This window comes from Sander vitreus, chromosome 1, assembly GCF_031162955.1.
Source record: "Sander vitreus isolate 19-12246 chromosome 1, sanVit1, whole genome shotgun sequence".
Taxonomy (NCBI): domain Eukaryota; kingdom Metazoa; phylum Chordata; class Actinopteri; order Perciformes; family Percidae; genus Sander; species Sander vitreus.
The window spans coordinates 37,712,280-37,726,686 of NC_135855.1; the positions used below are offsets into that span (position 1 = coordinate 37,712,280).

At 40.8% G+C, this 14,407-nt stretch overlaps 1 protein-coding gene across 1 annotated transcript in view; it reads right to left on the reverse strand.

The window, feature by feature from the left end:
• The window catches only part of iqgap1 (IQ motif containing GTPase activating protein 1), a 71,808-nt gene that overhangs the window by 36,525 nt on the left and 20,876 nt on the right, over positions 1–14,407 (reverse strand). Inside the window, exons 3-4 of the mRNA XM_078254528.1 lie at positions 2,640–2,796; positions 1,697–1,774 (exon numbers count right to left, since the gene is read on the reverse strand). Coding sequence (XP_078110654.1) covers positions 1,697–1,774; positions 2,640–2,796 — 235 coding nt within the window. The remainder of the gene's footprint in view (positions 1–1,696; positions 1,775–2,639; positions 2,797–14,407) is intronic.

Here is a 14,407-nt window from a genome sequence, read left to right on the forward strand (position 1 = left end):
GAACGCTACTGTCTTTCTAAACTATCTTTTTAATAAACTGTCTGTACACTTACAAAGTTCTCAATGCTTTGGTTTACATGTAGGGATCCTCATTATGCTTTCGTGGAAGTGTGGTGCTATTTTGAGCCTTGTTAGTGATGTAGAAATAGAGATTTCTTTTTACTTTACCCGTGCCCTGACGACTAGCTTTATAAGCTAATTAGCGGTTTGGGCTAAAACTGGTCACATTCAATTAGCATGAAAACATATCCCAGAGAACGGTTGACTCGGTACACATGTGTTAATAACCCCAAGGTGCATTTTGCGCCGGAATTGTCCTTTAAGACTAACTAGATGTAGACTGTGTGGGTATAAGCCTGCCATTTGCTGGCTGTTTTGGCTGCCATTCTCCTCCCCTTCCGCTGTCTATTTTGCAAGGGCACCGTCGCTGCATTCGGGCTTAGCGCCGCTCAAGAAGATTGTTAATGTTTAAAAAAAAATACAAATAAGCCAGAAAATGTTTTTACCCTATAGCAGAATGATAACAGGTGCTTTCAGATCTTTCTGTAGTGCCAACAGGAGAAAGGTCTGGCAACACGAGACTAAACAGTGGGACCAAATTCATGTCCATGTCTACTGTCTGTGATGTTTTTCAGGTGTGATTTTTTTTGACAGTAGAGCTCATAACGCTCGCAGTAAAAATGTACCCAAATCTCAAATATTGGCGTTTTCTTGATTGCCGTGCAAAGACAGAGGCTACAACTGAAATGATTTACTAGTATGCACTACATACTCAATATGTGTGCTATCGTTGAAAATACTTTTGTATAAATAAACAGTAGTATGTATCATTTGGGATGCACTGAACTGTAATTACCACTTCACATACTTGGAGCCTCCTTGCCGGCATCGCCAGATAATGCTTAAATTAATGGAAAAGGTAAGCAACTAGTCCAACGGTCGCAGGTGACAAAATCACGGATTTGCAATATGTAGAAATTACATATTGCAAATCCGAAGTTACACAGCTGCCTTAGTCGCTGTCTGTTTGTCTGTTATGAACGTTGTTGTTACTACCGCATTGCATTGTGGGATATTTATGCCGGCATAGTGTCAAGTGTTTGCACACTAATATTGAACAGGAAACGACAAGAATGCAATTCATGTACTGTAGGTTTCATAGTAAGGTTTCAGACATACTGAAAATCTCACATATGGTTGCAGTTTACTAAATAGCTTGTTAGTATGGAATTTCGGACGCAACCAGAGTCTTCAAAACATTTCTTAAATCACAGCTACATTACGACTTGACAACCATTTACTGCATCTCGAGCAATATTCAACTTTCTACAAGATTTTCACACGGCGCTGAAATTAACTGGCACCAATTGATTCCTTGAAGGCAGGAAATCAACAGTATGCTTTGAATGATATTCAGTGTTACAGAAACCGTGCATGATCGGCAGTCAATGACCTAAATCATGCAAACTGATAAAGTCCTTCCAGGCAGGGACACCTGGACCACATACATTTAGTGGCTGGAAATAAATACAAAAAACATTTTTACACAGAATCTTAATTGAAGGGGTTACTGACTGGTCCGGGAGAAACCCCTTGCTAAAGCCTGGGGTTCAATAAAATAAAGTTAAACAACCACTCAATTGTAGGTACATTTGCATGTGAGAGATAGTATTTTATGGATGCGAGCCATGCTGACCTTTGGCAGGCCCTTCTCGGCCATGGCGTTGAGCCACTGGATGACGTTGTCCGTGTGTCTGAAATGGAGACCCGTCGCCTGTAAGAGAGAAACCCAACTTCAGGACACAACAAACTCAGATGCCAGCCTCATTCACACTGGCAACAAGAGCTACAAACTGAAGTCCCATTCATCCAACAGCAACAGCTTCAGCCAGGTTACAACACAAAGCAGCGAAATACAAACTGACTTACAAACAATATCATGTCGGTAAAGACTCAACGGAGGTTTGTATAACCTCAAATATCTCACAGTTAACTCTCAGACAAAATGATGGAGAGTAACATGTTCACATAACACATAAATCCTGTTTTTTGGTCAAACGATAGCAACGTGGTTCCAAAGCTAAGTCACCTTTTGGCTTCAAAACACTTTGGTATGATTTACAAAAGCTATAAAAATGACGGCTCTGGTAGCATGTTGTTCCTTTTTTAACTATCCATTTAAAAAGGCCAAAATGTTCCATTTTATTCATTGTTACCTTTTGATCCATTTATATCGGTGAATCTTGTTGTATTTATTGTGATTTAATCTTGATTCTTTTGCATTTTAGAGAACCTGCCGTGACAGTTTTTGACCTGCTAATGGAAATATCAAATTTGGTTACCGATGGTTCCAAGAGGATCTTTTCAACAGCACAACCATCAGCTTTGGTCTTTTACTCGAGAACTAAAGGCTGGAATGCTTTATGACTTGCTGCCCTGGAAGATTAGACTTAACTATGTCAGACTCCAAGCAGGTGATGTTTTTAACATGATTTGAAATCTTTCCAGTTTAATCTCCTTAACAAGTTCTTTTAAAAGCACGTTACTTGGACGTAGAAATGCATGCAACTATATCGTTCATACCTCTGATTGCCATCCTCAGTGACTGACATTTATCTTTATATTATAAATGTTTTCACCTTGTAACGTGTCTGCTCGCGGTCGTAGATCTTCTTGAGGGAAACGGTTTTTGGGGCGAAGAAGTTGCCCAGTTTGGCTAGATAGACGCCGTTCCTCAGCCCCTCCTCCAGCTCCGTGGTGGGAGGCAACTCCTCGTCCAGACAGGCCTCCATCCATCTGCGAGGAGAGCACAACAGACACACACATCACATATGACAGTACAGTAAGAGGAAACATACAGTCAGGGTGCGATTTGTGAAAAAAGCAGATTGCTTTTTGATCATGCACAACAAAACAAAACTATTAAATCCCCCTTGCAATACCATGGATATACAGTAGTGCCACTCGGCAAGGCACGTCAAACACTTAAACGTGCACTTCAATATTTAATAGAAAGCACAGTGCTTTCAAGCCGGAGAGCGTAGTTCACTGCGCGGCGAAAACAAAATACTTTCACCCAGGAAGCTCATTTGTTCCTCGGAAATGCCTTAATCCAAACCACAATCTTTTTCCTAAACCTAACTAGTCGTTGTGGTGCCTAAACTTAACTGTCATTGACACATGACGCTCGCTTTTTCTGGCTAAACTCCACTACCACGGCCCCTGAAAGGACCGTCATCTGGCGGTGCCTGTAGCCGGCTCACAGTCACCTATTGGCGGCTAAACAACAACTCTCGGATTTTATCGTTCTGTGGCACTGTAGACTGTTCTCGTTACAGCGCTTTACTGAGTTTAAAATACTTCTATTTTAGGTATATAATGGTAAATTGGTGAAGTAGCATTGATCACTTTGAGGGGGGGGGGGGCATACATTTAGTCCCCACCGGGGATAAAAATAATTCAGCAGAGATATGTAGACTAGAAAGGGGGAAATCCCACGCATCCCCCCCCTCCGGCAAATCACACCCTGCATTCATTCATACTTAAATAAACAGCTTAGCTGTGAGCAGGGATAATTACTGTTGTTGAGACTTCTACCATTTCATTTTTTATCAAAGCCACAAGGCAATCAAGAAGCACCTAAAAGGAGGTTTTATTTTAACAAGTGTGTCTTCTTGGCACTTGAAATAGAAAGCAATTTCCAATTAAAATGTCCTCTTATAGTCGATAGTAACTAGGGCTGTGCAATTAATCGAACTTTGATCGCGATTTAGATTTTGGTTCCTAACGATCACAAAAACAGAGTCATCGAGAACAACGATTATTTTGCACATTACGTTTTGCAAGTAAACAAGTTCATTTGTGAGGGAAATTTCACAGTTCAAGGTGTTTTCACTGTTGACTTGTTTAACTCTTTCACTGTTGTTGAAGTTCAATAAATGCAACATCTTTCAAAAAGGCAATGAGTAATCGTGTTAAATAATCGTTTTTCCCATAACCGAGCAGCGTAATAGTAACTGATGAAAGATTCTGCACAAAGACTCACGGAAGTGTAGTCAAATAGAAATATTACAGCAGCGGCTGTATGAAACTGAAAATACTGTTTTTACCTGTGGTATAATTTCTGTTACATGAGGAGCAAAGAGTCTGTATGTTGAGATGAGTTCAAGTTACATAAAAAAAAACAAAAAAAACTGGTTTTATATCAGGGCTGAACGATTTGAGGCAACAACAAAAAAAATCGAATTGTGATTTTCCTACCAGATATTGCGATTCACAATTTTTTTTATCTACATATTGCACCTTCTACGATCATGTTAAATAAAGTAATACAAAATAAATGAAAAATCCACTGAAAATAGGACATTTCTGTAAACAACCTGTGATATCTAACATTATTCTAGCATTTATCTTATGAAAAAAAGTAAATATAATTATGAAAAGAGAAATAAAAAAATGTTACACCGAACTTTCAACTACATATTTCACATTCGATTAATCGCTGTCTTCACGATTAGCTAATCGCATTCTTTCAAATGGCGATTTAGATTTGAAAACTATTTATCGTTCAGCCCTACTTTATATTCAATAAGTGCTTCTTCAACAATATCCCGTTGAAGAAGCACTTCCCCTAATTAAGTCAACTGATTGCCTATTAATGAGTTCATGCATCTTGCTGGTCAAACGTTAACGAGATGTGAAAAAACTTATGTGAAGTCTCTTCCAAGCAATTATCTTTATCATTTGAATCCTAATTACTTTTGTGACACTGACTTGTTATCCAGCTTCACCCACAGGTTTAAATGTCCACTTGTCCAACACATATCTTTAAGACTAATGTCCAAATTCCTGTTGGCCTCCGCTGTACGCCGAGATCAATGCTAGTATACTAAACATTAAACATGAGCTTTCACATATACAGTATGATGCATGCTGCTGTTGCTCGATGGTGTTTTAAGCCCCCAACGTCGACTTCAAGGCACCTAACCCTAACCTTAACCCTAAAGGCCGTTTTATGGTTCTGCGGAGGCTCCACGCAGAGCTTTCGCCGTAGCCTACGTAAGTGGCCTGATGTTTATACTTGTGCGCTGGTGTGTGCGTCGAGCAGGCATGTGTGTGTGTGTGTGTGTGTGTGTGTGTGTGTGTGTGTGTGGGGAGTGTGTTAGAGCGAGGGAGAAGAAACAACAAAGTGTCTCCCCTGTTCTTTCTGACCACGGTGGGAAATCTGGAGCAGGAAAAGTTAACCCTCTCCTTGATTTCATGTTGTTTATGGAGAAGGAGAACCAGGATATGAGTCAGGGGAAATGCTACCAAGCCACGGCCGAGGAACGTGCGTCACTGCGACGTGTAGTTTAATTTTTCGAGAAGTGCACTTCAGGCTACGGCGTAGGGTCTGGCGTAGACGCAGAGGGGTCTGCAGGGGGAAACGCAAAGTTTAAAAAAAGCTATAAGACAGATTCCATAGGGCTCTACATTAAGTCAGTGCTAAAAGCTACAAGAGATTTGAAAATATGACTAACGTTACATCTAAGTTTCCAACCGAGCCGCCCCAGTGTAACTGTAGTTTAAAAAAACTTTTAAAAATATTCCTAGTCGCTTAGGCCTGGTGGGGGGAAACTTAGGTGGGCCACTGGGCTTGCAATACAATGGGGGAAACACTGACGTAGAACTCTCTCTTACAAGTTTGGATGCAAACATACATTACAACTCCTACACATTCCCTCCTGTTTTTCCTTTCTCTCTATAAAACACAGCGGCATCTCATGAATTTCTCTGCACCGTCTGGCTGAGGGCTGATGGCTCTGCAGCTCCAAGACAACACGCACCTAACCTGGCCTGTGGTAACCTCTCCTCCTGAACACAGAGTTCCCAGCATTCCTCACATGTGACATTTCATTTCTTTTAGGTCATATCGTGGAGTCACATTCCTGCTGTGTGCCCGTGTCAGCTCTGAGACATGCTGAGCTCCCATACTGGGACGGGCCTGGTGGACTGGATTCCACCATCTCATGTCATCGCTGCCCAGTAACTACGGAGACGCCAGTCCAAGTATATTTCCTATAAATAAAACTGGTATCTCCTTAGATATCCATCTATTTAAAGTTAATTTAAAAGTTGTAACTTAGAAGTTACTTCTTCGGTGAACCCACTTTAATTCAATCTGCCTCACTTATTTCCACAGCAGTGACCAACTTCCAAGAAAGATTTTAACAAATAAGGGGGCACAAACTTGCCAACCATATAAAACATACTGTAGCTACATTGTTCGACAACAGAACATTTTGTGTCTGATCACAGTTGCCCGCCGCCCCCCCCCCCTCCCCCTTAGTCAAAGCCAATCCAGCTGCATCCTGGTTTATTTCTGGGCTGCTGTTGGTGTGAAAATGGACCTCATGCACGGATTTCTCCCGGTATGGAACAAACTTGACATTTATTTTACAGGTATCAGATTGTTGAAACATGTGTGCTTCCACTGAATTTCAAGGGTGCTTTTCCTTTAATACATGGGATCATGTGAAGGAGCAGTTGAATCCAATTACATTCAACAACACAGACTTGGACAACTTGGTTGGGGGGGGGGTTCGCTGCAAAAGAGTTGCCTCCGCAAGCAACTTTACGTACCTACCAACTGAAAAGTGCAGAAAATCTACATCTTTATCTACAACTGTATTTGTTCTTTTCTTCTACTTCGTTTAAGAATGCTTGACTCTGATTGGCTGGGAGGAGGGCATTAACCCGGCAGGTTGCCTGCTGACTGAGCACAGCGTCATCAAATAGTAGATCAATACGCCGCTTGTATTTTTTTTCTATCACAGAAATTCCAAACATGAGGTCCATTGTAAAAACAAACCTTGTTTAAAAAAAGTTTCTAAAATGTGTCGGAAATCTATCGGAGGGTCAGTCGATACATAGTTTCGCAAGCGAGATACAACGTAGCAACTACGTTATTAAACGAACGTTAGTGATCAGATGCAGCCTTGTGTGGCCGTTGTAACGTTAGCTACAGTTGAGCTAACGTGATTCGCCGTAGTTCTAAACATCACAGTGTTTTAAAAATGGATGAATTCATTGTCAATTTTAATATATTTAGAGGAGGGAAGACATTTGAGGACTGGTTAAAGAGCGACGAGGACGACGGAATGACAAAAGAAAAAGACAAGGCCCAGGGTCCCCGTTTCCCAGATCTGACAGATGAGGAGCTGCGTACGATTGAAGACGGGGCACTTGAATCAAACACGAAAAAGGCAACTGTCTGTTTGCTATCAAGGTTTTCACCGAGTGGAAGAGCCAACAGAAGGATAGACTGACAGTAACAACTGACCCGGACTGTGGTTGCTATAAAACTAATTAGCTACAGCTGAGCTAACGTTATTCACCGTAGTTCTAAAGGGGACTACTTTTTGAGGGAGATGAACTCAAACAGAGTATACATTTAATAAGCATGCAATATGAATAAGAAAAAGAATAATTATTAAAGTATTTGAATTGTTTTATATGTTGGCAAGCAAGAAGTAGAAGAAACGGGATAATCACCTCAAAGCAGGGCAATAAACAGTTTGATATGCCCGGCTTGTGGAAGCTTACCACAAGCCGGTAAGCCGTCCATAAGCCGGGCATATCAAACTGTTTATTGCCCTGCGTTGAGGTGATTATCCCTTACTTATTTTACTTTATTTTAGGGCTGCAACGATTAGTTTCATGGTCGATTCATCTGTTGATTATTTTCTCGATTAGTTGTTTGGTCTATAAAATGGTGAAAAATGTCGATCAGTGTTTTCCGAAACCCAAGATTATGTCTTTAAATGTCTTGTTTTGTCCACAACTCAAATATATTTAGTTTACTGTCACAGTGGAGTGAAGAAACTAGAAAATATTCACACTGAAGAAGATTTTTTATATCATAAAAAAAATATGTCTCAAACCGATTAATCGATTATCAAAATAGGTAATAGTTGCAATCTTTGCAGCTCTACTTTATTTTATTACAGAGAAAAGATCTGAAATGAATTTTAATGTATGTGGACCTGATGTTCTCCATTTGAACCAACAGTTAAATGTATAGTACTGCAGTTGCCTTCCCCACCTCAAAGTAATGCATCTTTTATTATTGCAGATCGCATCGTTTCCTCCCCAGTAACGGCCCACCACCACGGTGGTGTCTGCCCTGCTTTCTTAAGAATTTCAAATATCAGCTCCCATTATAAAAACCTTGAGTTTATCATCGGCTGTGAGGAATTTCACAGAGTGAGGTCAAACACGGCCTTTTCAAATTTCAAATTCTTCTTTTCATCTGCTAAGAAAACACTCCCACTCGTCTGTAACTAAGGTCTTTGTCATGCAGCAACAAGGTTAACTTTATCCTGAATGAGATTAAAAGATTCATTTCCTCCTACAGACAGACCCCCCCCCCACACACACACACACAGGACATTTGGTCCTCAAACAAACATAAAAATGCACTCACTCACACCCACACACTGCAGAGCACAGGCCAGCTAACAAGCAGCTGAAACAACTTCCCTCCCAGAAAGTCCTGACATGGGGTCTCCACACAGGCCTGCTATTGAGGCAGAGGTGGTCGACCCAATGTGCAAGGCCTGGGGATGCCAGCCGGGAACAACCCCCTCCTGTCACTCCCCGCTGGAGCAGTGAAAGGCTCCATAAAGACTGCTAACTTGGCTCTTTTATCAGGGCTACACACACCCTTTCCAGGCTAGCACAAACACAGACACACCCTCCACTTCACCAGAAAGAACAGCAGCTATCAAAGGGATTCATGAATGTCGACAACTGGATTCCTGCTGCGGAGGGCAGCCAAAAATATATCATGCTGTGATTATTTTCTATTATCAAAAGGCATGTCTACAATCACAAACATAACCACAAATATGAGAAAATGCCCCCAATTTGGTTCCATAATGGCTGCAAAGCCATTATCACCAGCAGTTAAAGCTTTAGTGTGTAACTTTTTTATAATAATTAAGATCCGTTACATTCAAGCCATTGCCAAATGAGTTGATACAAAGCTATTTAAGACTATCAGCTCCACACAACTCTCTCTGTATCTCTCAGCATGGCCGTGTTTAGAAATTGGTGTCGTCTGGCGACTGGCCACTCTTGACAAGTGTTAACTTCCTTGAAGGCGGGTACTCTGTTGAAGTGTAAAACTATTGGATCTGCCCAGAGCCACTCTGGTAGCCTGGCTCCGCCCTCCTACATACTGTCTGGTAGGGCCAGGCTAACAGGAGGGCCGACAACAACTATCGGCTTAGCATCGCTAGCGTTAGCCTTAGCCAACTCCTTCACCACTAACGGAGCGAGCTGGAAAATCAAACTGTTTCCCGAATCCCGTAGGGGAGGAGGGCCACAACATCATGGCCACCAACACAACTCAGCAAAGATTGTTCTTGCTCAGGCTCAACGTCATCGTTCTCAGCCGCTCCCTCTGTTTGCTGATTGGACCACCAAATATTTGGCCGGAGAAAACCCAAGAATATACCGCAAATCCAGACGGAGTACTGAAGGAAAATGAAAATTGAGCGGAAGTACGTAGGAGGGCGGAGCCATCACAGTTTATTCATATCTGGTGTAAGTTGTTAATGAACTGCTACAAATATGTAACACAATAAACAATAGCGAGTTTAAGATACATTTCCATGTATGTGGTGTGACTAAGGTGCTAATGGGGTTAACAATCTGTGTGAAATAGTGGGCTTTTGTTCAGAAATGGACCATTTCAGAAGGCTTTTAGGTCAATTATACTGTAAACCAAAATTAAACAAAAAGGTGTGGAATATAATATGATCACAATCTGGAATATAATAGCACATTTTGTGTCAGTAGTCTGCCAGGGCGCAGCACCTAAGCCGTTTTTGGCACCGCTTAAGCCGAATGAATGTTAAGTCAATGCGAGTATCAAAACTTACTAATTACTTTTCTCAGATCTAATGGTTGTAGTTGGTCCTTTGAGTGTTTATTTATTATCTGCTTTAGTGCCAGATATGGTAATAATAATGGTCAAAAAATTATGTAAAATTGCATTTTGTTTTTATTGAAAAACATAACATAAGTCTTCCACAAACCTAGGGGGAACAAGACTGAGTCTGCAGACTAAACTTCCGTCTCTGGATCAGTAACAATTTGTTTTAATAACAGATATCACACAGCAGCACGAGAGTATACAGGAAAACATGGAAACACCACAAATCTTTATCTCATCCCTCCTGTGAGCCGGCAGGAAGTTGAAGTCAGCAGCGCGTTCAGAGGTCAGTCTCATAGGAAGAGCTCGGTTACTGACCACTGTCTCTCCAGGAAGACACTGCATCCTCTGTTCTAACCGCACACTGTGAATCCTAAAACCTCCTCCTGCAGCATGGCTTTACTGGGATGACTGGCTGTAGGGCGTCCGTTATTAAAGTTTAGTCCATGGCATAAATCTTCAACAGGGGGTCCGGGACCCCTAGGGGATCCTCAGAGTTACTGCATGTGGGCCACCAAATTATTGATATCATAAACTGAAATGTCTTGAAGGGTAACTACCGTTTTTTTCAAACTTTTTCACCCTATTTTCCTATGTTTTTGTGTCTAAGTGACTGATGGGAACAACAATCTTTGACATTGGTCCAGTATTAAGTGAGATCGCTGCAGTCGGCAGCGGCAAAACAAGCTACAATGTAAGTTAATAGGACAATTGTCCAGCTTGTATTTACCTTCACAAAAGTGCTTGTTTTGCCACTGACCGAATCAGATTAATATTCTAAGTGTCTGAAAACATTATGGAAAGGATCCCTTCAGATATAGACCTTTAAAACCTCTTTCAGACCTTTCTGTTTAACCAGAATCAGCTCTGAAGTTGCTAGTGCTAAACCCACCAAACACCATTTAAAAAAGCAATACTTTTAGCGTGTATAGAGCCAACATATGTTCACATGTAAATCTGTAAACTTTGTGTTTATTTCAACCAAAACTAGAGTTGCGATGGTTGGAAAAGTGGAAAGATGACCCAAAACGGCTTTTCATAGTTTTATTTGTTTCTGTCGACTTTGAATGAAGTGTATTTTACTATGTTAAAATTACTGTTTATTTACTTAAATTACTGTTAATCCTAAGGATTGACTGTGCCACATGTATGTTTAACATTAAAACATCATTTATAAGACATTCCAACAATTACTATTTTAATTGCTTTGTATTCTATGCACTAAAAAGGTATGTATAAAGGCGTAAGGCAGCCCTACACGTTATTGTAGGCCCAGTTTAATAACATGCAACTTAATTTTATACAAAATATGTCATGGAGGGGTCCCTGCTCACGTCTCTCTTTCAGTTGACTGGCTTAAAAATCGTTGACGACCTCTGGTCTATGGAGGCGAAGACACTTTGGACCAGTTACATTCTTCCTTTTTCCCAGGTTTCCGTTTGAGCCACAGGCGCAGTTCTTCCGCCGCAGTTAATGTTTAATAACTGCTTATACTAACAGACCGCAAGCCTGGTTATTGTAACACTAAGAGCCATTTGTTCTTCTGTCTGTCTCAGGGAGCGGCCTAATAGGTTTCATTGACTCAGAATTTAGAAACAGAAACTTTTCAACGGCATTTACATGGAGCAAGTCCTACATCGTTAAATATTATAATATGGTCATTGAAATGCTAATAATAGTTACCTGTGACCTAAGATGCCCAAAACCAAATGTAGCCAGATTTCACGTCTTTGGTTAAGTCAGCGTCTCAGTCAGATGATCTTAAATCACATGAAGTGTATAATTAACGACATTAACACTCTTCTTATATTTTCCAGTTACTATTTTGTGGCACTAAAAAAAACAAGAATGCTATGACTCATCCTGCTGGACTATAACAAGAAAAAAAAACATGAATTTAGCTTCTTGGGTAAATGAGGACACAAAGAAACATAAAAGCTCTAATTAACGATTACCACTATAATGTTTACCATGACTGAGACAAAATGCTGCTGTTGATGATGTTGATATTACTGTCGTTAAGGCAAACTCAACACTTCTCGTTGCCGTTTTACAATAAAAAACCTTGCTGCAGCAAAAGATAAGAGTAACTGGAAGTAGATAAGCTTTGGGAAGTTGTGATAACTATTTTCCACTTCTTTGGGAGTAAACAAAAGAAGAAATCTACTTTTTAAACTGTAATGAAAATAATCGGCTTGTTAGCTCAGTGTTAACCAAGGCTACAAGTTGGTCTGATCCACATGTGGATATATTTCACTGCCTTTCACTCCGAAATCAGTGTTACATGGTGAACTGTAAGGTGTCGTGACCTTAACCTTTAACCAAGGATTAGCCAATGCATGAGCCACACCCACCACTGAAGCCTTCAGCTAAGCCCAGGAAGTGTGTACATGTAAACATTGTCAATAACACACATACCACATAAAACAGGCATTACAAGGCCAAACAATATGCTCCGTTTAGGGAACAGTGTCCTGTTCTGTGCTGTCCCTGCATGGCATTATAAAAAGAAGGCAGTGGTGTGTATTTACAGAATAGCTGGAAATGAAATTCATGTTTGGTGAGCCTTATCACAATGTCAAGGTACACATACCACCCCCCCCCACCCCCCCTCCCCCTTTCCTGTCCTGCTTTCTGTTTCTTGCTAACCACCCACCTCCTCCATTGTGATGATAAACTGGAGTCTAATTAAAGTCTGTGCACATTCTCTCCTACAATCCAGAGGGACATCCCAACCTCGGTATAAACTACATGTAGGGCTGCATAATATATCCGTTTTCTTTTTTTCTTTTTTTTTAAATCGTCATCGTGATATCAACTTCTGCAATAAACACATCGCGAAAGGCTGCGGCATATTGGAAAGACAGGGATTTTTTTGTGTTAGTTGAAAGAAAATTTCAGTAGAAAACTACACTTTAAAATGTAACTCATTCTTTTTTTAGTGCTGCCTTTTATGTTCAATTTAATGTTCAATGTGTTCAATAAAAAAAGTTAGAAATGCTTTCATTTGTTTTAAATTCAACAAACACTCTTGTATTTTAGCAGAATACTGAAAGCAGCAGAAATGCAGATCTGAGTACACTGTAATATCCGTTTATTTATCGCAAGTAATACCGTTATCGCGATATTCAACAAAGTTATCGCATATTTTCCTCATTTCCTGCAGCCCTAGTACAAACCATGGTCTAAGGTTTAAACCAGTGTTTCATGAACACGGAGCGGTTTCACAAGGACAAAGCACAAAGGAAGGGATGGAAGAAAAAAAAAAAAAGGAGAAAAATGACAAGAGGCAACACACACACATAAAAAAGATGAGTGAGAGCCAAGTTGTCCATTACATGCTTTGCTGCAACGCTGGAATCTGTGCACCAACTGACCTCGTCCTCTCAGTGCTCACACTCAAACAACCCGACAGCAGCTGGACCGACACTGTGCACGCTGAGTCACTGTGTGAAATCAGTGCTTAGTGTGTTAAAGTGGGGGAAATAATCAACCAGGCCCGGGCTGTACACGGTAACACATTTCACAGGCCGTGACGCTGACCTCTTCATGTACGTTTGGGAAAAGCTTGTGCAAAAAAACTACAACTCTGGTTCATTTGCAGCCTCTTACAGTGCGTCTGCAAATCAAAACTAATTATTCTGATATACTAACATTTATTAGGACAGTAAGAATGAATGTATGTTACAGCTGAAACAATTAGCCGATTATGGATTGGATGACTGAAAGAAAGTCATTCAATTTTGCAAATCAATGTTTACGTCACCAATTCCTCTTAAAGCTGCAGTAAGCAATGCTGCAAAGATTGTTGATATTTGAACCCCCCCCCCCCCCCTTCAGAAGCTCCGCCCCTCAGATGCACGGACGAGGGGGGGGGTCATAGTCAGTCAGATGCAGTGGTGGAATGTAGCAAAGTACATTTACTCAAGTACTGTACTTAAGGACAAATTTGAGGTACTTGTACTTTACTTGAGTCTTTTCTTTTCATGCTACTTTCTACTTCTACTCCACTACATTCATCTGACAACTTTAGTTACTAGTTACTTTACACATTAAGATTTTTGCAAACAAAACACACGTAGTTTATAAAATACAATGTTTTATCATAAATTAAACTACCCAACAATATAACCTGTTGCTTATCAGCTCAGCTCTCTGCTACAGACAGGTTTTTAGTACCATGACAGATTCAAAGACTGGGCTGTGACGGATATCCAAACCGGAAGAGTTAAGGTGCTGACACACCAAGCAGACGGCAAAGAACCAGCGGTGAGGAAGGCTGACTGTGGCGTCGCCTCCCGTCTCCTCACACTGCCCGTGTCTTGGCCAAAAGGTGGCACTTGAACGCACTGCAAAGACCGTTTTTCTTCTTGTGCACTAATTTGTTTTAAGTCGACCTTACACCAAACGACTTTTCAAGCAATTCCA